Consider the following 25,658-nt stretch of genomic DNA (forward strand, 5'->3'; position numbering starts at 1 on the left):
GGGTCACAGGCAAGCTGGAGCCTATCCCAGCTGACTATGGGCGAGGTACACCCTGGACAAGTTGCCAGGTCATCACAGGGCTGACACAGAGACAAACAACGATTCACATTCATATTCACACCTACGGTCAATTTAGAGTCACCAGTTAGCCTAACCTGCATGTCTTTGGACTGTGGAGGAAACCCACGCAGATACGGGGAGAACATGCAAACTCCACACAGAAAGGCCCTCACCAACCGCTGGGCTCGAACCCAGGACCTTCTTGCTGTGAGGCAACAGTGATAACCACCACTATGCCACCTAGCAAAGCATCCATCCATATCTGTAGATGCTGGATGTCTACAGGGTCACAGGCAAGCTGGAGCCTATCCCAGCTGACTATGGGCAAGGTACACCCTGGACAAGTCACCAGGGCTGACACAGAGACAAACAACTTTTCACACTCACGGTCAATTTAGAGCCACCAGTTAGCCTAACCTGCATGTCTTTGGACTGTGGGGGAAACCGGAGCACATGCAAACTCCACACAGAAAGGCCCTTGCCGGCCTCGAACCCAGGACCTTCTTACTGTGAGGCAACAGTGCTAACCACTACACCACCTAGCAAAACAGCTTTTCTGATTAAAGCTGAATGTATTTTTGTACAATGTCCCCGATAAATAAAGTTAAATATCACTCAAGGCAAATTATAGACTATTAGGTTTGGTCTGTGTGTTTCTAGCAGTCTGTAATATACTCGTCCTTTCCAGGCGCCAGTACCTTGGCCTCAGACTTTGGATCTTGTTTTGAAGATGCTCTTAAAGTAACGCTAGGGGGCGTCAGTGGCCATTTCACACTCATGGCATTTTCCCACAAGGAGCTAAAAAAACAATTGGGAGTCTCCAGGGCTGCTGTGTTTTTTTCATTTGAAACTTTGTTAGCAGTTTGACGAATGTAGAACTAAGTTTTATTTCCAAACTTGAGCATGAAAGCCTTATTTACATCACTAAAACTTGACTTCACTTGTTTTTCTTTGCTGGTGTCCGTTGTGTTGTGTAGCTGCTGATGGTTTCTGCACCTAGAAAACAGCAGCTCTACTGAAGTTACTGTAAACTGATTTAAATTATAATATCAGATTATGCTACAATGGGGATTTATCAGTGGATGATACTCATTTTTCTACACTATGCTCACAGAGTTCAAGGTAAGTGACTATAAACTCGTTGTTAATTAATGCTGTCGAGTTTTTCCTGGTCAATTGAACTAAAATCTGTGAAAACAGCCTTTTATTTGTAAACAACTGCTGGCTACTCAATTATTAGGTTGTGTTTTAAACCACAGACCAAATTAAATTAATGAGAAATTTGATTATAAAGGAATTTAGCTGTACAAAATGGGCATGTTGTGTTTTGATTAGTGATTTAGATGTTGTGATTACTAAAACCACATTGCAGAGTAATATATATATATATATATATATATAAATATATTGTGTGAGAGATAGATAGATAGATAGATAGATAGATAGATAGATGTTAACTCCTGTTTTCATGTATCAGTCTGGATTATTTTCCTATATAGTCACACTTTTGTTGTCCTATCAAGCCCACTGTGTATGTAATTTTAATAGTTAGCCTATAATAGATACTATTGGTAATTGATTCTCCTGTTTTGCCTGTTAAAGCTGTCCTGCCACACTAAAGAGCTTTCATCCTACTGCAACTTGCATTACATCTGCTAGTATGAGTCAGAACTGGGGCTCTGTAAAGAACTGGGCAGTGGCTCAGACACAATGGACAGCACAGAATCGGATACAAAAGCTGCCTCAGTCATAGGAATTGCAAAATATGTTGTTCCGAGATGGTTCACAAAATCTAAATGTCATTTAATGTAACAGAGATGAAATAATGGACTAAAAAGTTAAGGTTGGAGAGCAAGTTGGACCGTCAAAGGCTTCTATCTCCGGTCAGTATAAAACTTCACAAGAAAGAAATGCTATGAGCTTCATATCTGTCCTGTGTGCTGTCTGTCAGGGTTAAAGTTTACCAAGAACCCTGCCAACCTCACGGTAACCCAAGGTAACGTGGCTCGTCTGGGCTGTGCTGTTGAGGGCTTAATCGAGCCGGAGATTGCATGGATAAAAGATGGAGAAAAATTGTACAGCATGGACCAGATGTACATCACCATAGACACCCATCACTGGGAGACATATCACAGGTAAGAGGGCTCTTAGAGTAAGTGTTCTGGTGTATTTCTGCATAGGACAGACATCAGAGGAAGAACTGCATCATGGCTACTAAGGCAGCTGTCGGATCAAACCTATAGACCCTTTTCAGTCACGTGACCTTCGTAAACGTGACCGCCATTTTGGACATGCAGTGGACTTCGGCTCGAATCGGTTTGAATGCGAGGAAGGCAACAAACATAAAAGAAAAAGGAGTGAGATGCAGAAAACTGTATTTACTAGTTTACTGTAATTATGATCTGGCAGCTATTTACACCGGATCCAGTGTAAATAGCTGCCGGAGCCAACGTCCGAGCTTGCCGGAGCGCGCTCCGGCCGGCCGCGAGCTAGCGCGCTCCGGAACCTCGGACGTTGGCTCCGGCAGCTATTTACACTGGATCCAGTGTAAATAGCTGCCAGATCATAATTACAGTAAACTAGAATGGAATGTTAACAGCAATGTAATGCCTTTTCTGGCTAATTTTATTCGTCTTACCTCCAACAAAGTGGTCACTACACAAGCGTTGGTATGCCGCTATCCATCTTCTCCGTCGGTCAGCATCTACTGGGATCCGATAAAATGATAACCCTTGCCTTGTTTGTTGATGGTTACTACATCCAGGTGCACAACAATATAGTGGCATGATGGAAGTCTTGCTGAAAATAAACACTTTCTTTGCTGCCGTTCCTCAGTGTTGGCTGTGGTAAACTACTGGTAGTACATGTCCAAAATGGCGGCCGCGTTTGTCGTGACGTCACGTGAAAAGGGTCCATACAGTACAGAAATAAAAGCATTTTCTTGGCTTTTATAGTACAGCTTTAAAGTGAGCATGTAATGTTTTAGATATAATTTAAATCTAGCAGCCTGTTTAAAGGTAGGCTACCTTTCAGATTTTTCAAGTGTAGGTCATAAAAAGAATTTTCCCTGACACCCAATTGTTTGTTAGTGGACCGAAAACTACTGAATTTGAGTCACAGACTTCCAATTTTATTTTTATTTTTTTAAAAATAGAACAGTTAATGAATTTAGGGCTATGTAGCCCTAAATTCTCCACTTTGTTTTTTTTTCTTGCTTCACCATGACACAATTCAAGATACTACTTCATGCATCACGCGGTGGGCTTTCCCTGTTCACGCAAGGCATTGTGGGATGGAAATTTGAAACAGGAGAGGAAAATGGAGGACACGAATGAAACGTGAAAGACCAACTACAGAAACGGAAAGTGAGAAGAAAATGTGTTATGTTGCGAAGGAAAGGAAACGCAGGACCAAACTAATAAATATCGGCGGTCAGCGAGCACCTTGGTGTGATCAGCTGTTCATTTAGTGACAGAATGATGTAACTGTCAGTGCACGGTCAAGGTAAACCTGTAGATGACAGTAATGCAACACTGTGGATGCCAGCTGCCGTAAAATCCAAAAGAAGGAGGTGGTAAACCTGCGCATGTGCACCTGAACTTCCTCTGTCTGCTTGACTGCGCGAAGCGAGAGATTTCATGCACATTATTTGCTAAGGAATTCCCTCAAATTAAATAACTTCCCAGCCACAGAATGGCCTTTTTTTCCCCCTTTTCTTTTTTTTGAGATATTACAGAAATAAACATGCATCACAATGACCAAATTTCAGAGGGAACTTAATTTCACTGATTGTATGATCTCGAAAGGCCGTCTAGCTTTAAGGGTCTGTATAGTCTCCAACAGAGTCCCCCCCCCCCCCCCCCCCCCCCCCCCCTTTACAATAGGTTACAAGTTGATGGTTAGAGGTATGACCTCTACATTTTGAACATTTGATGAGGAATCATGACAAAGCTTTAAAATTCATTTCACAGCAGCAGTATTATTTTAATAAAACTTAATTCTTCTTAACTTTGACAGGCTGCTCCAGAAGCCACTAACCTGAGAATTAAGTCCATTTCTCACTGGATTACGTATATATCTTCACTGCAGTTATGTTTTCGTGTCTCGTCTTTGGGGTATAGGAGTTTCTGTCTAAATGTTTCCCCCGGGTCTGAAATATAACTGTATGACAGTTAATTGGAGTTTTTCTGACACCCCAGTTTTGTTCCATTGGCTGTGATTTTCTGATTTGTGGTCTGGTGTTCTTATTCAACCATTTTCTTTGCTTTTGTCAAAGAGCAAGAAGTTATAACAGTTACACCAGACCAGAAAAATTATGTGAAAAGCTGTGGAAGTGGAGAGGAGGTGCTGCTGCTTAATCAGCTTTCCATCGCCTTTGCCCTACTGAGTCTGCCAAAAAGAAATTCAGAGCATGAGATTTTTCTCAGGAACATTTCCTCTCAAGTACCTAAAACTAAACAAAATGCACAGCACTTATCCTGGACCATCAGGTGGGAAAGGGCATCACTTCTGATAAGTAAGCCAATGTGGTCATCCTCTTGGCAGGGTTGACAGCCATGTGTTGAGCTGGCCATGAGTAACGCACAGGCTGTCGGGAATGTGGGTATGATTACCAGATGCTGTCATTGCTGCTAATCTTTGGCATGGGGGCTAACGTTCTACAGCTCATGGCAGGTCTTTCAGATCCAGCACAGGCAAGGTTATGAAGAAAGCAGCAATGTTTAATCCAGTATAAGGATCTAGGTTTTCACAATATCGCTTCACTTTGTTTAGAATATTCTTCCTTTAATGATACTCGGGAATCTGTTATTGTGCCTTAAGCTAGTATCTCACTGGGCTGCGACAAATTGCAAACGTCATTCACAAGAGAGTTTCAAAAGTGTCTTGAAACATTTGTGGGGCTTCTCAATTTCCTCGCATGAGTCGCAAAGTGTCGCTCCTTCGTCGCTGAAATTTTGAACATGTTCAAAAAATTCGTGCGACAAAATTTCTCTCAAAATAGCCGCAAATGCGTTGCTGGTGTCGCAAAGCCGTCGTGAACCCTTCTCAAGTCAGTTTCCGTGAGGTTTCCTCTACTTCCCTGCCTGCCGAGGGAAAGCTGGCCTGCGACAGCCTGCGACTAGTTGGAGACACAACAATTACGGTAAAATATGCGAATATCAATTCAGTGTGATTCCAAGTGAAAATCGTCACTAATTCGCATATTTTATCGCAATTGTTGTCTCCAACTAGTCGTGGGCTGTCGCAGCCCAGTGAGGAGATACCCTTAATGTGGGAATGATTCCACACTTGATCAACGGTATTGTAAATATGTCTGTCAAGTGAAGATGGACACACTTTTTCATAATACTGTGGGGGTTTTTTATCCTGTGGATTTGATGAGTCACAGAAGCATGTGCTGTTACAATATATTTTCAGTATGAAATCAGTCCAGCAGCAGGATGCTGGGAAATACTGGTGTGAGGTTGAATATCATGGCACAGTCCTCTCCTCAGAGCCAGCCTGGATCACAGTAGAAGGTAAATCAATACCTCGGCTCTGTTCCCCCTCTAGCTACACGTGCTAGATTAAATGATACTGAGAAGCTTTAGCAAAAAAATATATTCCATAAACAAACTACTCTGCTATATATTGTCACAATCGATATGTGAATTAGCATGATGGGCAGTTGCATTGTAGCTTTGAAGCTGCCATCTCCCATTAGTAATCATTTGACCAGTTAATCTTTTTTCCAGTTTGGGAAATGACCCATATGGAAAAGATGTAGATAAATCTGATAAAATTTGTATGTCCTTTGTCTGAAACTTGTATGTAAAGCATACAACAGTGAAACCAGATATAAGATCCTTAGTCAATTTGAACAAAATGAAACTTGTATGATTTGCGTATTTATCAGAACAATATATGACAGTAATGCAAAAGTGGCCACTTTCAGGAGTAAATCATATTCCTTATATGATGCACAATACATGAAAAACAAACTGAAGGTGATGGAAAGTTTTATATATATTTTTTATAAGTTTTTTTTCTATTTCTTTTCCATATGGGGAGATGGCCTTGCCTCCCCCCCCCCCCCAAAAAAAAAAAAAAAGTGAAATAAACTCTAATTTTTGTTTGACTTGGCTCACATTAGACATCAGTCCCATTTATTAGGGATGCACGGAAATTTTGGCCACAATTTTTTGGCTCAAAATGGTCAGAAACCATCTACATTTTTTTTGGCTGAAAGAGGAAAAATCGAGATTACAACAAATTATCAAATCTGACATTATAATGAATAGGCAGTGTGTAGATACACTGTTTCCTTTACTTTCTTGTGCTGGTCAGCATAAATACGTTCAAACAGTTTCAGCACGAGGTCAAATATTTTGCTGTTTGTATAAGGGATTTTAGATAAGTAACATGTAAAAGGTCTATATTAAAATGTACTTATTTACTTGCTTGCTCGCTTGCTTACTGTGTCTAATAATGTGGGACTGATTTTATTTGGTCACTTACACTTATGACTCTGTTAAACATTTTGTCGAGATGCTTTACAATTTTTATGTCATTTCTCTTCAGGCGTACCCCACTTTACAGTGGAACCCCAGGATGTCGCCACGTTTCCTGGTGCTCCGTTTAACCTGACGTGTGAAGCTGTTGGGCCTCCTGAACCAGTGCAGGTGCTCTGGTGGCTGGGGGGAGTACAAGAAGGAGATTTCAGGCCCTCCCCGTCTGTGCTCTTGGTAGAAGGTAATTCTGGCTGTCCCTGGTCTCCTGAGGAAAAATGTATATAATGTGAAACTCACTTTTAAACAGTGTGAAGGAAATAATATATATCTGCATTCTTGAAGAGAGGAACATTGTTGACACAGCATTATGACTGACTGCATGTGAAGTTTCAATAGGTCTGTTTGGACTGTGAAGTTAAATTCAAAGGCCAGGTTGTATAACAAACCTACACAGGCTTTATAATGTCCGTCTAACTATGGCACTATGTTTTAGTGTTCTTGTGAAGAGAAAAGGACTGTCTTCCTTTTATTACTGTAAGGACAGTGTGTATTACAGTACATTCCTAGCTTGGTTTCCTGTATAGATCCGGTTTGTTTATTTTTAAAGCTAAATGTCACAAGAGCTGTGTTCACACTTCAGAATACAGCCTACTAGAGTAGTATATGGAGGTAGGAAGGCGGCTAGTCATGTCCAGATCAAATATTTACATCAAATGCTGCTTTCTGAGTTGTTTTTATCCAGCAGCTTGATTCAAGTGGACAGTAACATTGACCAGAAAGACAAAATGCACTCATTACATTACATCACATTACATTAGACATTTAGCAGACGCTCTTATCCAGAGTGACGTACAACATACCCAGAGCAGCCTGGAGAGCAGTTGGGGGTTAGGTGCCTTGCTCAAGGGCACTTCAGCCATTCCTGCTGGTCCAAGGAATCAAACCGACAACCTTTTGGTCCCAAAGCTGCTTTTCTAATCTTTAGGCCATGGCTTCACTCCCTTGTATGAATGGAGTAGATTTCTGATAGCGCTAAAATGCTCATCTGGACAGAGATTTTTTTTTCGTTTTAAAATGCCATTTTAAAGCCCTGTGATGACCTGGCGACTTGTCCAGGGTGTACCCTGCCTTTCGCCCGTAGTCAGCTGGGATAGGCTCCAGCTTGCCTGCGACCCTGTAGAACAGGATAAAGCGGCTAGAGATAACGAAATGAGATGCCATTTTAAAGCTGAAATGTATCAATGGGGAATGCCATGGCCTAATGGTTAGCAAAGCAGCTTTGGGACCAAAAGGGTTACCGGTTCGATTCCCTGGACCAGCAGGAATAGCGGGTCATCATCAAATACAGTCATGTGAAAAAATGAGTACATCCCATGGAAACTGTAGACTTTTCTCAACATATTTAAACAAGCAAACATTTCATCCTTTTGATACAGTGCCTACAGATAAAGGTGATATACTTGAGCAAAACAACAAGGAAAATTGGATCTTTCAATAATTTATTCAACAAAATATCAATGGATGTAATATTCTTCAGTGGAGAAAGTTAAGTACACCCTTGGCTTCAGAAGCTAGTATTGCCCCTTTAACAGAAATAACTTCTTGTATGTGTTTTGCATAACTGTCCACCAGTCTTTTACATCGGCTTGCTGAAATTTTTGACCGCTCTGCCATGCAAAATTTCCTTCAGCTGCAAGATATTTGAGGGTTTTCTTGCATGTACTGCCCTTTTCAAATCTCCCCACAACATTTCAATGAGCTTCAAATCTGGGCTTTGACTAGACCATTCCATAACCCTCCATTTCTTCTTTTTGAGTCATTCCTTGATGGATTTGTTCGTGTGCTTAGGATCATTATCTTGTTGAAAGGTCTGCCTCTGGTTCAACTTCAACTTTTGAACAGATGGCCTCACGTTATCTTCAAGCACTCTTTAACATGATTCAGAATTCATAGTTGAATCAATAACCGCAAGCTGCCCAGTCCCTGAGGCAGTGACGTGACCCTGAACCATAACATTTCCACCCTAGTGGTTCACAGTTGGTATGAGGTGGTTCTCCTGAAATGTTCTGCACCACACGTGTACTCTTACTGTGGCCAAACAACTCTACCTTTGATTTGTCTGTCCAGAGCATGTTATTCCAAAGGGCCTGGTCTTTGCCTATATGTTCATTGGCAAATTGTAGTCTTGCTTTAATGTTGCATTTGGACGGCAACAGCTTTTTCCCGACATGCCCCCATGCAGATCAAATTTGTCCAATCTCTTTCTGATTGTGGATATACCTATGCACTTTGACACCAACAGCTGCAAGAGTTACCTGCAGATCCAGTGATGTAATTTTGGGGTTTGACACAAATTTGGAGACTACTACTACTTTTAGCATCAAACGGTCTGCTCTTGGGCTGAATTTGCTGGGGCAGCCAGTCTTGGACAAATTGGCAGTTGTTTGAAATCTAAACCACTTGTAGATGATTTTCCTTACAGTGGAATTATTTTGTTTATTATAATTTAGAGATCTTTTTAAATCCCCTGCCAGATCTGTACTTTGACTTGAGTAATAAACTTGGGTACTTTGCCCACCTCTGCTTGGAAGTAGTAAAAGACGACTTCTTGCACCTCAGCGACTATTTTGGTTCACACTTGGGTGTGAGTTCCATATTTGCCCCTGTTCAAACTGACTAAATAATACATATGAGAAGGCGCCCTAAGTGGAAATGCAGTCCACAGTTCAAATATCATTTGTCGAAGGGGCCCCCTCCCCCTGATATGGAAACGCATAATAATGTATGTAAGAGATGCCTGGCACACTTCCAGGATCTGATCGGGTACTGTTATCATCATTTAACCTCTAAGGAGGTGCCTGTAAAATATCCCAACCCTGGCATTCGGTGCATCCACCATTGCATTCTTTCCCACCCTTCATCCTTCTGCAGCTCCTCTCTTTGCCCGTCAGTGTCTGTTAACATATTCCATCATGTATTGTTTCTGTTATGTAACGGCTCCTACTTCCTTAATTGCTGTGAAATGCATTACAGAAATCAATACTCCCCAGATAAACTTTCCCTTTTTAGATGGTAATGGGGAGTAAGTGCATTACCATATGGCTTTTCCTTACTTGTGCGGAGTAAGTCAGTATCTGTGCCATCATAACTGTACTTTTCCAATGTACCTTGAAGAGCATGTTTTGTTTAGATGTTTTATCTTTGTGTTGCTGCCCTATGGCCTCTAGCTAAATGTAACTGTTAAAGGAACAGCAGAGATAAAACACTCTCTCTCTAACTATTCATTCTCTATTTCCTCTAGGTGTGAATGACAGCATCAAATTTTATTGTGAAGCCAAGAATGCTCGAGGTATTTCTGTGTCTCGGACTGGCACTGCGTATATTAAAGGTTAGCTGTGCTTTGTCCTTCTCTAACGCAAACTGCAAAATATCACTGAGAACTGTTTAATGGATAAAAGGAATGTTTACAGCTTATCAGTATTTCAGTGTTAATCACTTGGTAAGTAACCAGAGCAAATATAGCAGAAGGTTTTGAAACCCTTCAAGGGGGATTTTTTTTTTTAAACCATGTTTGCAGTTGGAACCACCAGGGATCACCACATGTATAATGCAGATACAGACATTTAGTTCAGTTTCAGACAATTTATTCATAAAGCTGTGTAAACACCTTTTTGGTACTAGTTTTCTTTGCAGTGCGCTCCATGTATTTTATCCTGTCTGTGGTCTCATAAAAATAAACCTGTCATGGTCTGAAACAAAACGTTGTAGGCCACAGTTTTAAAAAAAATTCATAATGTATTAATAACCGTTTTGTGTAATAACTTTCTGTGAAGTAGCTTTTAGAGGCTGTTGGTATAGGAAACCTACGCTACATGGCCAAAAGTATGTGGACACCCGACAATCACGCCTATGTGGGGGTCTTCCCCAAACGTGATGCACATAATGGTATTGAACCGCTTTAGCATTATAATTTTGCTTCACTGGAACTAAGAGGCCCAAACCTTTTCCAGCATGACAGTGCCCCTGTGCCACAGGAAGACATGGTTTGCCAAGGTTGGCTGAATGAGAAAATCCCCACGATCATGCTCCAAAATCGAGTGGAAAGTCTTCTCACAAGAATGGAGGTTATTATAACAGCAAAGGGGGGACTGAATCTGGAATTGGACGTTCAAAAAGCACATATGGGTATGATGGCCAGGTGTCCACAAACATTTGGCCATATAGCCTAGCCACTTTTGAGAGAAAATTCATCTGTCTACAGCCAAAGACGATTGTGCATTTTCCAAACAAGGGGTACATGAGGCAGTACAAGAGGCATACAGCAAATCTACACTGACAATGTCAATGTAAAGCCAGAGGCACATCAGAAACCTCATCAAGCTGTAGCAGCATTACCACATATGCACAAATTAAAAAAAACAAACACCTGGTCAAAAATGTCAAACATTTTGGTAACTAATATAATAATCCACGCAATCTTGTTAATATGGTTCCCACGGGTCCTTGAAATCCTTGAAAGTTTGTGAATTTGAGAAAAAAAAATCAAGGCCTTGAAAGTTTTTGAAAATATACATAAATAGACATGGGCCACTGAAAGTCCTTGAATTTATATATTTTGTGCAAAAATAGAAATTGAAGACCCTCAGACAGCACTGCATCAAGTACCATCATTTATCATTAGCTGATATAACCACATGGGCTTGGAATTAACTTTGGCAAACCTTTGTCAAGCTCTACAATACAGAGTTGCATTCACAGTTTGCTTAACGTTAGCTCTCTTGCCGCTGTTTAACCTGCATCATTCAACTTCAGTCACTCATGCACACGTGATGGTGACTGTCGCACTTTCTTGAGGCAGGTGGCATTTATTTGTCTACTCATTTGGCCATGGTCATGTTCATCAAAAATGTGTTTGTGTTGTGAAACTGGTGCTAATGAAATAAACAAGCAGTTTACTTTATCGCTCAATTGTATTCAGCGTCACTTTTTATATATGGCTCTCACGAAAATGTATTTGAAAATATGTGGCTTTCATGGCTTTCTCAGCCAAAAAGGTTCCCGACCCCTGCCTTAATGTATGTGTGGAGAGCGAGAGTGAACTTGAGTGCCTGTTTGGAGAACATTCTGAGCGTTGTCCATTGTTGTCCAGGATTTGATAACTGGTGCTGTTGCAATACATGTCATGCAATAGGCGTGTGCGCGTAAAGTTATAGTAAACCGCCCCCCGCCTTTTTTTTTTTTTGAGTCGCCAGACCCACCCACCTCCTGCGTTCCGGGACCTCCCACTTCACAAATTAAGCACTGGTTTGCACTGACTAATGAACAGTTCTTGCTCCAGCCAATATGGTAGGGAGAATGTTAGCAACAGTAGTTAATATGGCATCTAGATTTCTGCTTTGTTTTCTTGAATGCTTCAGATCCCTGGTTCTTAAAGCTCTTATTTGTTACATACTGATATGTATGCTGTCCCCCCCCCCCCCCCCCCCCCCCCCCCCACACACACACACACTTTATTCTATTGAAACAAATTAGCCTATGACTGTTTTGGTATATTACAATACAGGTCTGAACTTCTTTATCCTTCAGTACCTCCCGATTCTCCGACAAATGTACAGATTGACCAGGCGTCTAATAACATGACCCTCATGTGGAGCCCAGGGTTCACTGGCTATTCTGACTTATCCACCTGCACTATTCAGGTACTACACACATCTGATCTCTCATGACTGTTGTAAAGAGCTGCTTTCTGTGCTGTTACATTTGCCTCTTTTTATAGAATTGCATGCAAGTTACATGATGTTCAAATAATGACACTAGCAGCCTGTCTCAGCATGTATCGGAGTTATGGAAAATGATCGAACAGGCCTTTGGAATGCAATTAATCATATTGGCTGTTTCTTGAGGGAATGAATCTTGCCGAACAAAAATTCACTGACTAGAATAGGATGTATAACCAAGCCCATTGCTTAAAATATTCTAAAAGTAGTTTGAATCTATATTTGTTGGGTTTTAAAAAGTGTGTCTGCCTTTGTCTTTCCTGAAGTCTTTGTCATGAATAGACTCTCTGTCCCCCTGCCCCCAATCTGTCTGCAGATGTTTAAAAGCTCCGGGAGGAAGGTAAAACTTCCTGACCAGCAAGTTACAGTGCCACCCTTCCAGCTCAGCGTTGGTGGACTCAGCAGTCACTCCAATTATAGTGTTCGTATCCGCTGTGGTAATGAGGTTGGGTCCTCCCCTTTTTCTCCTTGGATCAACTTTCAGACTCCAGAAGCAGGTACACGTAACTCTTGATAAGAAATGCTGAATCATCAGTGCACACTGAATTGTTTCTGATCATGTGTTTGCCATAAAGTATTTTATTGTAGTGTAGATGTTTGAGAAGCAGAGAAAAACATGGAAAGGTCCGTTCTTAGGAATTTACATTTCAATTCAGAGTCTTAAACTTCCTACAATATGGCACCTTCCATTAACGACAGTTACAATTGTACATTTGTTTAGCTTATTTTAATCCTTGAAAGGGCACTATGTTTAAACATAGTTTTATGTTTTAACAAACAGCTCCATAAGTTCAGTTGGTTGGGTTCAGTGCTGAACTGATAATTGCATCATCAGTTTTTCTCTGGCTAATCAGACACAAGGTATGCCACCACTCTTGCCAGAGCGGTTGGAGGTTAGGTGCCTTGCTCAAGGGCACTTAAGCCAATCCTGCTGGTCCAGGGAATCGAACCAGCAACTTTTTGTTCCCAAAGCTGTTTTTCTAACCATTTGGCCATGGCTTCCCCATTTATGGAGCTGCACAATAGTGTGTATGTGTGTGTATATATAAAAAAACACAGTACTCAGTTTCTGAGACAGATATGGGTCTGTTTCAGAAACTGGGTACTGTGGGGGTACCCCACTAAATATACTCCGTCAATAAACTATACGGTTTTGAATGGTGATGGTTTTAATTTGAAATAAAACGATGAAAGAAATAATACAGATAAAACTAAATCTTTGATGTGAATACTCTATTCAGAATTTGGCAAAAATTCTGCAAATTTGTGGAAAAATGGCGGCTTGACCTGGGACATGATAAATGGTTGACTGCATGGCATTCCCTTAAAAAGGTTGTAGTCCACTGAAAAGTCTACAGTTATCACTAATTGTATTTTAAGTTGTAACTTTATACACCTAAGGATTGGTGCGCTCACAGAATAATCATAACCGTAATAAAACATCATGCAAAATATTTGATCACCGTTGTAACTCCATTTTCCGCAGACCCAAAACCAATACGATCGTGTGTTTTGATCTAAACGGAAAGCCTCAGGGTCAAGGTCACGACCTCACCAAAAGTAGTAACTTAAAATCACTACGCCATATAAAAATTTAGTTATAAATCTGCGATTTTGTTTTGTAAAACGAAAGCTGAAAGTTAGGTATAGAATCTGTTTCTTACAGAATATGTTACGATGGTAGCTGGTCTTGTATGAATTTCTGAGCTATAAAATGAGTTGTGGTCTATTTTTTACCGTAGCGTGTTATTTGTGTGCGGGGAAGGACACACATTAACAATTTGCATGTGTAGAATGGAATTTTCCACTCCAACAGTTAGAAGTTGATCGTGCTTCCATTTGCGGTCTTTCTGTTACGCGGATGATCTGTTCGGACATTATCACTGAAAAGGTGAGTTTTGACAGTTTTATTTTGTTTTCGTTTTGCAGTATAAGGCAATAGAATGTTTCTTTTTCATCTTACTTTCATATTTCATAGTGTTTGCGTATTTTTGGCCAATATTTTGCAACCATGGTCAATTTAGATCGAACTTTTGATAGAATCTATGGCCAGTCATTTTGCCCCGCCCCCACCTCACGCTCCTCCGGTGCGGTAGTGATGTCCCGTTGCTCGTGCACCGCAGCAGAGACCCGCGCGACCTTCAGCCGGTACAGTCGCTGTTCTTTCTCATCTTTCCGGTGTGTTCTTGATTTTTCCATTGTGTTCAGTTGTCCTATTTCGCCATATCAAATATACAAAATGTATCATATTATTCATATTTAAGTGAATAATCAATTCAGTCATCATAACTTGGCATTTTTAACCCAAGCAATCAAAAAGAGGAAATTTATTCAGTATTTTCACTCATCTGTGAAGGAGGGGCTTTAATTCTTCATGATGTAGTTATTTTATATGTACATCAATTTTACAAAAGCATTTGAATTGTAATAAAAAAAATTTCCACAGTGGAGACCAGATAAAGCAAGATACTATCTTTATTCTTATTAAACATGACAAAAGAAACATTGAGTGTTAGGTAAATGCAAAAAAAATAGTAAAATTAGAACATTTTTTTTTTTACCGTAATGTCCCAAATGAGAGACCAGTTTCTGAGATGGCTATATATATATCATTATCTCTAGCCGCTTTATCCTTCTACAGGGTCGCAGGCAAGCTGGAGCCTATCCCAGCTGACTACGGGCGAAAGGCGGGGTACACCCTGGACAAGTCGCCAGGTCATCACAGGGCTGACACATAGACACAGACAACCATTCACACTCACATTCACACCTACGGTCAATTTAGAGTCACCAGTTAACCTAACCTGCATGTCTTTGGACTGTGGGGGAAACCGGAGCACCCGGAGGAAACTCACGCGGACACGGGGAGAACATAAAGCAAATAAACTCTCACTTCAGAACAGGTGCTTGAAACTGTCTCTTTTAGTATGCAATCAAACTCAAGACAATCCATCTGATTAGCCAGAGAAAAATCTACATATGAGGCCAGGTCCTTTTTGGAGTTCATATAAAACCTCATCTGGAGAAGCTGAACATCAATTTGAACAACTTGACAGACACATTTCTACTGCATTCCCTCTTGGGATTTGAAAAGACCTAATATCATAAAGGATTTGGGCCATAGCAGGAAGGCAGTAACACACCTAAATGTGTACCAGCAGTAGTTTTTACATACAAGATGCTGTTTTTCTTTTCATACACCTGTATACACTGACTGATCTAAAGTAGCTAAAGGTGTATCTGCAGCGATAGTAATGGAACAGTCATTATGGACTGCGCATTTGAGAACAGAGTTGAGTTTTTACAGCTGAGGCCAGTTCTTTGCTGTTAGCACTGGAATATGTAGACAATACCAAACAACAGAACTCTACAGACTCAAAATCGTGCCTCCAGGTGCTTTTTTTTTTTTAAAGGTTGATCATCCTATGATGCAAGAGCATACTGTAGGTTTGGTATTAACATTGTTGGGTACATAAATCCAATGCCAACCCCCCATGGCACCAACTTCAGGTCAACAGTAGAGGGTCACATTATTTTGCTCTGTTGTGTTCCACCAAAAGAGTATCCATCATCTCTCCAAAGTCCAGACTTTTAAAATTTGAAGTTCAGAACTGGAGTAATTCATGAATAATAATAATAATAATAATAATATGCAATTTGTTTGATTAATTGCAAATCTTGCATGTGGTGATTAACTCATTCTACCAATTTGCAAATGCGTTTTACAAGCGAATAACGCATTGGGTGTCGGGAGGGAGTATGTTCCTTTCCCTCATAAATGGAAGTAAAACACATACGGAGCCTTAAACACTGCGTTCCATTAGGCTGGCAGGGGGAGTCGGCTATCTTCTGTGATCTTTAACTAGTTTTAGAATGCTACTTTAAGCTGGTATGTGATTGATCTAATGGTAAAACAGGATGAGGTCTCTAGAACTTTTTTGACACGTTGAAAGGCTACAATTTTACTTGGCAACAGAATGTATCTGAATTCTGGTTGGTGGTTGTTTATTTAGATTATTGCCCTTTTGTTGTCTTCTTGAGCCCAGAGCGGAGAGGAGGGAGGGACAGGGTTCTGCTGAAGCGCAGATAGTGTTTTGGTGGAGGAAAATTGTGTAAAATGTATTTCTTCAATTCCGAACACGCTTAGTGACTTCTGTAATGTTAAATGAAACGAATGACAGACAAGGAGGCCGGATAATAAAGATGTATGATTTAATAATGTCTTTGTGATCTTAATGAACACCAGTTGTTGTCAGTATCAAGTCGGATTGTTATTTACATGCCACACAAACTTAGAAAACAGTCATGTTTGTATGTTGTCGTTTTTACACACTGAATACGAACTGTTGTTAACTGATTCCTTTTACAAGCTAATCTAATGTTACATTCCTCAAGGACAGTTTGCTAGCTAGCAGCCGGTCACTGCGCTGCAACCGCACTTGCTGATTGACATGGTAGCCAAACATGCTGGCTGTTTTCACGATCACGCCCCCAAAGCAAATATTCATGAGTGAATTTTGCATGGTGTTTCGCCCAGTGGAAACCTACAGTAACCATTTGTGTACTGTGCACGGAGCGTGTGTTGTGTGGTGGGTTCCCCCCCCCCCCCATCAAAAATATTGGTAAGGACATATCAGCCGTTGTTTGATATTGGTAGGGACACGTCCATACCCAATTCTATGCCTATATTATGATGGTCAGTATTTTAGATAAACTTGAACTTTTACAAAGCCAGAAATTGAGTGCTATTTTTTTTGTTGTTGTTGGATTCAAGGCCATGTTGGCCCTACTGGTAATGAGCAGGCAGATAATGTGGCCCAAAGAGCCCTCACTAAAGAGGTCACTGAGTGTAAAGCCTCAGACCTGTGCTGGAATCTTGTATTTTAAGGAAGTGGCAGACTGAATGGGATAAATGTCTTGAAAACACATTGTGTGAAATCAACTTTGCCATCAATAAGACACCTTTTATTCTCATTTCGAACCAGACATGACCAAGTGGTGCATACCAGGCGTCAAATTGGTCATTCAAGGCCCCCCCCCCCCCCCCCCTTTTTTTGGATGATGTTTTTAACAAGGTGCCACAGTGAAAAGTTTTAGAATTTTTACCACGTGCATATCTGAAGCATCTCATTTAGTTATTTATTTATGTAGCTTGTTCTCATCTCATTATCTCTAGCCGCTTTATCCTGTTCTACAGGGTCGCAGGCAAGCTGGAGCCTATCCCATCTGACTACGGGCGAAAGGCGTGGTACACCCTGGACAAGTCGCCAGGTCATCACAGGGCTGACACATAGACACAGACAACCATTCACATTCACACCTACGGTCAATTTAGAGTCACCAGTTAACCTAACCTGCATGTCTTTGGACTGTGGGGGAAACCGGAGCACCCGGAGGAAACCCACGTGGACATGGGGAGAACATGCAAACTCCACACAGAAAGGCCCTCGCCGGCCACGGGGCTCGAACCCGGACCTTCTTGCTGTGAGGCGACAGCGCTAACCACTACACCACCGTGCCACCCATGTAGCTTGTTGTTTGTTTTAATTATTTATTTATGAAGAAATTATAATGCCTTTTTAGAAATGCTGTTGCCATGAAATAGCCTTCGGTGCTGACATGGCATTAAAAAAAAATCACTCACTCACTCCTAGAAAGGACAAACCAAGCAAACTGAGAGACTGCATTTTAGCAAATCAGTGAAGCTTAGATCCACTTCTGGGTAATTCATTAGCCTGTGACTATCCCCATATAATGAGCTGTTAGAGAGTAAATAAACAGCCTTCAGATGAAGTCTAGCAACTCTGGTTTTTCTTGCCAGCGTTGGGCTCCCCCCAGGCAGCTGCTGGGGGTCAGGGGTGGAGGGAGGAGTTGGCCTGGCTAGTTGCAGGAGCAGTAGGGGGGTTTCTACTGTTGATCTTGTTTATGTTTGTAAACTGGCGAGACTGGCCTCAGTCCACTGGATTCCAGCCTTGGTGGTACAATGCACTATTGTGTGTGTGCCCCAAATCCATCTCAGTGTTGGGTTTCTGCAGGGCTTACACTGCTGCCACCTACTGCTCACGACTAAGATTACCTTCTCTGATGCTTTAAAGGGCATATCACGGGTAAATTCAGGAGTAAGATCAATGTAATTCTCCTATTTTATGTTAAACTTTGGTCAAATATCTGTAACATTCTGCATTCTCTGCAATTTTTTTACCTTGCACAATACCAGAAAAATTCAGTTGAAATCAAGCCATTTGAGGAGAATTGGGCCCAATCCCAATTCTAATTTCTACCCCTTCCCCTTCCCCTTGGCCCTTCCCCTTGAAACTGAGCTACAAGGGATAGGGCTTGAAATTCAACCCTTACGTATTGGGATAGCCCTTCAACGATCGCATACGTCATCGCGTACCTCCGTCAGCGTTTACGTTAGCAAAACGCGACCAAATGTGTCATTGGCTGCGACCAGCCGCTACAGTCAGAGCCAGAGGCAGAAATCTCTGCTGGCAGGGTGTGATTTGTTAACGAACACCACTGAATGGGATATCTTTGGCGCTTCGTGCACCACATCCGACAGAATGAGGTGTCAGAACACTCATGTAAACAATAAAAGCGAGAATAACAACAAAACGTACGCAGTCAAGCAACCGAAAACAATACTCACTCCCAAAGCTTTTTAGCAGCAGCTTGGATTTCAGAAATCGCTGCTCATTCTCAGCTCGAAAGCGAATCAAGCGGCGTGTTTCCTCTGGATAACAACTTAAAACACGTAAATAATGGAGAAAATACATTTATGACAATCTTTCGCCGCGGGAACCGCCATCTTTCTGAAATCCGCATGAAATCTCGCTGAAATCCGCATGGCATTGTGGGAAATCACTCAAACCCCTTCGTTCGGAGTCAGCTCCAGGAAAATCTCCGTTTGGAGGGGTACAGAAGCCCTTCCCCTACCCCTCCGCGTTAACTGGGATTGGGATACCCCTACCCCTTCACGTGAACGCACAAAATGGAGGGGAAGGGCCAAGGGGTTGGTCCAAGGGGTGAAATGGGATTCGGCCTTGGTCCGCCTCTGAAAAAACTTGGCATTTGAATTTCCCAGCAAACATTGATTTTCGTGACATCACGTGCAGGATGCCTCCCTCTGAATCCTACGTCAGCGCTGGTTTGTTTATGAGAAAACGACCTGGTGGTTTTCTGTAAATTTCTTCAACGTTATCACGTAATTATTAAAATGGTTAACAGATGTATCGTAGGAGGGTGTAGCAAGACCAGTCTTGATGGGATTAGTACTCATCGTTTTCTAAAAGACCGGACAATGAGAGAGAAATGGGAGTGCTTGGTCTACACAGGCTGTGCACTGAAACCGTGCAAAGCTCGCACAGCCTGCTGGCGCTTCCACAGGTGACGTCACGATTCTGGCTCCAGACTCCCTTGGGATTTTTCCAGATGCGTTTTATTTTATTTTTTTTTCCTGCTGTATACAGATGGCCTTGTGCAAAATTACCCTTCTGGATGAGTGTGTAAAGGGACATACTTTCATATTAAAAAAAAAAAAGACATGAAATTGGTCCAGAATATGCTCTTTAAAATGTTGTGAATGAAATATACAGGATGTTTTGTTCTTGAAGTATTTACAGGATTAACTATGATCACTACGGTCTATTTCTGTCTCTCATATACAGTGCCTTCGGTAGCACCCAAAAACCTAATCTTTCACTTGACGGAGCAACAGCTCTCCCTTACCTGGGCAGCACTCGAAGAAGAAGAACTAAATGGACAACTGCTGGCCTATAAAGTGCAGTGGAATATGGGAGGAGAGAGTCAGGTACGTTTATTAAGTATCAGTAAAGGTAATGCCTTCAAGTGTACTGGATGTAAGCTGTGTAAGACATGGAATGAGGAAATGTGTATTTCATAGACCAGTTAAATAATTGGTACCTAAAAACTCAGAACTGGCATAAAGGAAATGTTGCGCTTTTAAAATGGCCCAATATCTGTATCCATATGTTCTCAGACAGGTATAGGAGTTTGATAAATGCTTAAGTTCATTTTCTATCAGCTAGAAACAGTGACTGACTACCCTTTGCTACACCTGAATTCATAGATGTGAAAATGTTTGTCTTGATAGTAAAGTGAAGTTGTGCACTTGGTTGCCTTATTGAGACCGTCTGAAATGTAATGGCAAAATTAGTTGCCTAGTGTTTATTAAGTAAGGAATAATTCACAGCAGGGAGTGTTGTACAGTAATCACTGACAGGGTGGCATAAGTTTCATCCTGCTTTCACTTCTATGATAACACCTGTAAACAACTGCAAACTACCTCACCAGCCTCTCTTTTTTACTTGTTCTTGAAGTTAAACCAAAAAAAAATATGTAGGTAGTAATTTTACTGAGAAACCAAAAAGTGCAAAGGCTTAAGGCCTCTGCATGCTCGTGCGACAAGGCTTTCGCAGATAGCTTTTCGCAGACAGCTGTAATTTATTGTTGAGCGGGGATAATAGGCGTGCGTGATGTTATTCACCGGCACAACGCAAGGGGGCGCGAAATCGTTAGGAGTAGTTGGTGGGTGTGGTTAGTGGAGTGTTTATCCTCCGGTTACTTATAATGACTAGAACTTTTTTTTTTTTTATAATGACTAGAACTGGAGTCGTATAGATGTCCGTACTTCCTCAATCAACCGCTCTTCGTGCTGCTCCATCTTTGCTCGTGTTTTTAAAAATGCCGGTCGTGAAAACAAACCAAACCGGGAAAGTAGGGAAGTGGAAGTGCGTGTACAGCGGATGTACAGTGGACCAATCAGAGCCCTCTTGTCTGCGACGCTGTCTGCGAGGCTTCTGCAGTGGTCACAATTTCTGGGAGGTGCGCGCAGAGCGTCTGCGAAGGTGGGGGGCTACGCAGACACTGTCTGCGACGCTATCTGCGAGGACTGGGTTGTCAGCATAAATTGGCCTTTATTCTCTGAAGACTTTCCCATGGTGGAAAACTCCTGATAGTTACAAAGTCCTGACACTTGAAGGCCTCTGCATGCTCTTGCGACAAGGCTTTCGCAGATAGCTTTTCGCAGACAGTTGTAATTTATTGTTGAGCGGGAGTAATAGGCGTGCGCGATGTTATTCACCGGCACAACGCAAGGGGGCGTGAAGTCGCTAGGAGTAGTTGGTGGGTGTGGTTAGTGGAGTGTTTATCCTCCGGTTACTTATAATGACTAGAACTTTTTTTTTTTATAATGACTAGAACTGGAGTCGTATAGATGTACGTACTTCCTCAATCAACCGCTCTTCATGCTGCTCCATCTTCGCTCGTGTTTTTAAAAATGCCGGTTGTGAAAACAAAACAAACCGGGAAAGTAGGGAAGCGGAAGTGCGTGTACAGCGGGTAGAGTGGACCAATCAGAGCCCTCTTGTCTGCGGCGCTGTCTGCGAGGCTTCTGTGGTGGTCACAATTTTTGGGAGGTGCGCGCAGAGCGTCTGCGAAGGTGGGGGGGCTACGCAGACACTGTCTGCGACGCTATCTGCGAGGACTGGGTTGTCAGTATAAATTGGCCTTAAGTCCTTCCATAAATGTCAAATACAAAAAGCTTCACTGTATTAGTGAGTGGGTGATTTTCTTTACTGAATAACATGTTTTAATCTGGTTATTATTAGATTTTGTGCTTCCACCATACAAATCCCTCTGAATTAATTGTCACTATAGAATCACTAATGTATTAGAACACGTGCATTAATATAAACCTGTCATTTGAGGTCTTCATTATTGTCAGAGCTACTGTTGTAGGAAATTAATCAACACCTTCTGGACAGACAGATTTGAGAATTCAACAGTACTGTGGTAAAATGTGATTTGTTAGTATTGCATTCTAATTCTACCCACAACTTTCACTGTATTTCGTGAAATAGTGAGTGACTTGGTGGAAGGGCTGAAATGATGATGCAACAAATTTGTGATCCTGTGTCAGTGGTGTGTAGTATATAATGACAGCTTTGGCTTTCACCAGTGATATTTTTTTCAGAAAACCTTGACGAGTATATGCTTTATCTTCATGAATTTGAAACTATATTTAATAACTACACCTTCATTTTAAGGAGCCATTACTGTTTAAGGAAAACTTTGCTCATGTCTCTGGAGGTGCCCGCTTCTTCAATGCCACTTTTCAAGTGGCTGCTTGTACAGTGGTAGGATGTGGGCCCTTGAGCCAGCCAGTGCTCATTATGCCAGCTTCAGGTAAGCCTGATAAAGAATTAGGGAATCTGCTGTGGTGGCATTTTGGGTTGAGCTCAATTTGCTGGACAATCAAACCTTGATAGCTTTGCAAATCTCAGCATGATTTTTCTGTGTTTGTGTGCATTCATGTATTTTTGTAGTGTTAAATGTTTTATAGGCTGGATGAAACGACCCATGAAAATATTTTATTTTAAAAATGTAAAATAATTATAATATGATGTAGAATAATAAATTGGTTAATATGGTTTTAATGCACCGTAAACAACTGAATAACCAAGAAACATTTTGTTACCATTTTCCCTCATTAGAAGTACCATGATCTATCACCTATAGAATGCACAGATTATACAATTTGCACACACTCCTCCTGCTATCCCTTGTAGGTAGCAGGCTAGCTAACTGCTAGTTAACAAGCTTGTATTTGTCACAGATTGGCACAGATAGGATTTCAGAATCTAATTTAACAGTAATGCCCCATTTCCAAAAAAGTTGGGATGCTGTAAAATGTAAATTAAAAACAGAATGTGATTTTGACAAATCATGGAAACCATATATTTCATTAAAAATAGTACAAAAACAACATATCAAATATTGAAACAGAAATTTTATTGTTTTCTGAAAAAAAAAGCAGCTCATTTTGATTTTGTCAGCAACATGTTTCAAAAAATTGGGACAAGGGCAACAAAAGACTGGAAAAATGGTGTAATGCTTGAAAAAACACCTAGTGGAACATCTCACAACTAATTGGGTTAATTGGAAACAGATCAGGAACATGATTGGGTATAAAAAGAGCATCCTAGAGAGACCCGGTCTCTCAGAAGTAAAGCTGGGGAAGGGTTCACCACTCTGTGAAAGACTGTGTAGGCAAATTGTGCAACAATTTCAGAAAGTAAAATTGCAAAGAATCTGGGGATCACAAAAAGTTTCAGAGCATCTGGAGAAATCTCTGTACACAAGGGACAAGGCCAAAAACCAACATTGGATGCATGTGGTTGTCAGGCCCTCAGGCAGCATTGCATTAAAAATGAACAATTCTGTTGTGGAAATCGCTGAACAAACCATATATAAATAATATCCAGGGCCTGAGCTCATTTACGATGGACTGAGGCAAAGTGGAAAACTGTCCTACGGTCTGACAAATCGAAATTTTAAATTCTTTTTGGACATCATGGACGTTGTGTCGTCCTAGCTAAAGAGGAGAGGAAACCATTCGGCTTTTTATCAGCGCACAGTTCAAAAGCCAGCATATGTGATGGTTTGGTGGTGCAATTTGTGCAAATGGCATGGGTAGCTTGCACATTTGAGAAGGCAACATTAATGCTGAATGATGTATACAGGATTAGGACCAACATGCTGCCATACAGACTTTTTTTTTTTTTTCCAGGGAAGGCCTCGCTTATTTCAGCAGGACAATGCCAAACCACATTGTGCACATACTCCAAGTGATTGGCTCCATAGTAAAACACTACGTTCAGACTGCAACCTGAAACGACCCATATCCGATTTGTTGTGAAATCCGATTTTTTTGTTAGGCCGTTCACATTACCAATTATATGAGACTTGTATGCGATCTCCAATATGAACGGAAAATGACCCAAAAGTGTCCCGCATGCGCAAGTTGACACGTAATAAGCACATCTACGTAATACGTAAACAAAAAAAAAAGCGCACTCTTCATGTTTAATGATTTCTTTTTTTTGTTTGTTTGTTTAATTATCTGGTTAGTGTTAAAGTGTGAGGTGTCGTGTGTGTTTTTGTTTCTGAACTGAAATGAAAACGTGTAGCCTAGTAACGAGGGTTGACTCCTAAATGTCTCTCTAATTTCTATATAAGTGCACTACATGTTACTACGAAGTAATGGATTTTTAAACTCTATATAGTGCACTCGAGCTTCAGTAGGCAGTCATTTGGGATACGGCCGCTGTATTACCAAACTCTTAATTCAGGCTTAATAATTTGCACATATTTATTTCGTCATATTAATAAACTTTTTCTACATTTTTATAAATATTTATTTAGATTGTTTATAGCCAGCTGAATTCTGCAACTTCTCTCAGCGCTGGCTCAAGGTGCATAAACACCCGTGCAGTTTGCTATGGAGATGAGGCGAGACCTGGCGATGTGTTTTTTGTGGCGGCGGCGGAACTCGCACAATAATCTGATTAACAGCAGACTAATGAGACCGAAGGTGTCAAATTACTGGAAATTTCCAGAACAATCTTATAATCTTGTAATACAGGATGGTTTAAGTTATAAATCAGTTATAGAAACTGTTTTATTTAATCAGGCTAACAGATCAACATCCAGGTCCCTACCAAATCCACCATTAGCTTGATCAGTTCTATAAAAGTCTATTTAAATTCTGAAAACTGTACAAATGTTGTTGTTTTCCACCAAAGAGGTGGGATTAGCCAACGCAGAATAGTGACGTTTGTCTCTTGTTGATGACGTGTAGGTCGCATGAATGCGACCTGTCCGGTCAGACTGCAGTCGCATGTGAAAATATCGGATATGCATCGGATTTAGGACCACATATCCAAGCGGCCTGGGTCGCATGTGAAAAAATCGGATCTGTGTCGTTCAGATTGTCAATAACAAATCGGATACAGGTTGCATATGGGCAAAAAAAATCGGATATGGGTCGTTTCAGGGTGCAGTCTGAACGTAGTCAAAGAGTCTGGGTGCTAAACTGGCCACCCTGGAAGTCCAAACCTGTCTCCCATTGAAAATATTTGGTGCATTATGAAATGAAAAATACAACAAAGGAAACCCTGAAACGTTTAACAGCTGAAGTCCTATGTCAGACAAGAATGGGACAACATTCCACTTTCAAAACTACAGCAATCAGTCTCTTCAAACGGGCGTGGAATTCCGTATCTTATTTAACAGTAGTCAAACCTGTCAATACATACACAAACACCTGAAAGATTTTATTCCTCGTGAGCATTCTTATGCCGCTTTTCCACTACAAACGCGGCTGAGCCGTGCCGTGCCGAGTCGAGCTGAGTCGAGCTGAGCGGGGCTGTTGGAGTTGCATTTCGACTACAACCGCGCTGAACCGTGCTGGCTGGAAGTGGGTGGACACATTGGGTGGAGTTAGCGAAAGTGGGTGGACGTCACGTGA

The 25,658-nt window shown here is 41.3% G+C and overlaps 1 protein-coding gene across 2 annotated transcripts in view; it reads left to right on the forward strand.

Annotated features, from left to right (window-relative positions):
• Positions 1 to 858: 858 nt before the first annotated feature.
• The window catches only part of tyro3 (TYRO3 protein tyrosine kinase), a 35,997-nt gene continuing 11,197 nt past the window's right edge, over positions 859 to 25,658 (forward strand). For both annotated transcript variants that reach the window (XM_060934389.1, XM_060934390.1), the window contains exons 1-9: positions 859 to 1,182; positions 2,012 to 2,195; positions 5,479 to 5,579; positions 6,622 to 6,792; positions 9,853 to 9,939; positions 12,138 to 12,250; positions 12,645 to 12,825; positions 19,996 to 20,138; positions 22,396 to 22,534. In XM_060934389.1, the coding sequence (XP_060790372.1) occupies positions 1,125 to 1,182; positions 2,012 to 2,195; positions 5,479 to 5,579; positions 6,622 to 6,792; positions 9,853 to 9,939; positions 12,138 to 12,250; positions 12,645 to 12,825; positions 19,996 to 20,138; positions 22,396 to 22,534 (1,177 nt within the window). In that variant the 5' untranslated portion in view covers positions 859 to 1,124. The remainder of the gene's footprint in view (positions 1,183 to 2,011; positions 2,196 to 5,478; positions 5,580 to 6,621; positions 6,793 to 9,852; positions 9,940 to 12,137; positions 12,251 to 12,644; positions 12,826 to 19,995; positions 20,139 to 22,395; positions 22,535 to 25,658) is intronic.

This window comes from Neoarius graeffei, chromosome 11, assembly GCF_027579695.1.
Source record: "Neoarius graeffei isolate fNeoGra1 chromosome 11, fNeoGra1.pri, whole genome shotgun sequence".
In the NCBI taxonomy this organism is placed as follows: domain Eukaryota; kingdom Metazoa; phylum Chordata; class Actinopteri; order Siluriformes; family Ariidae; genus Neoarius; species Neoarius graeffei.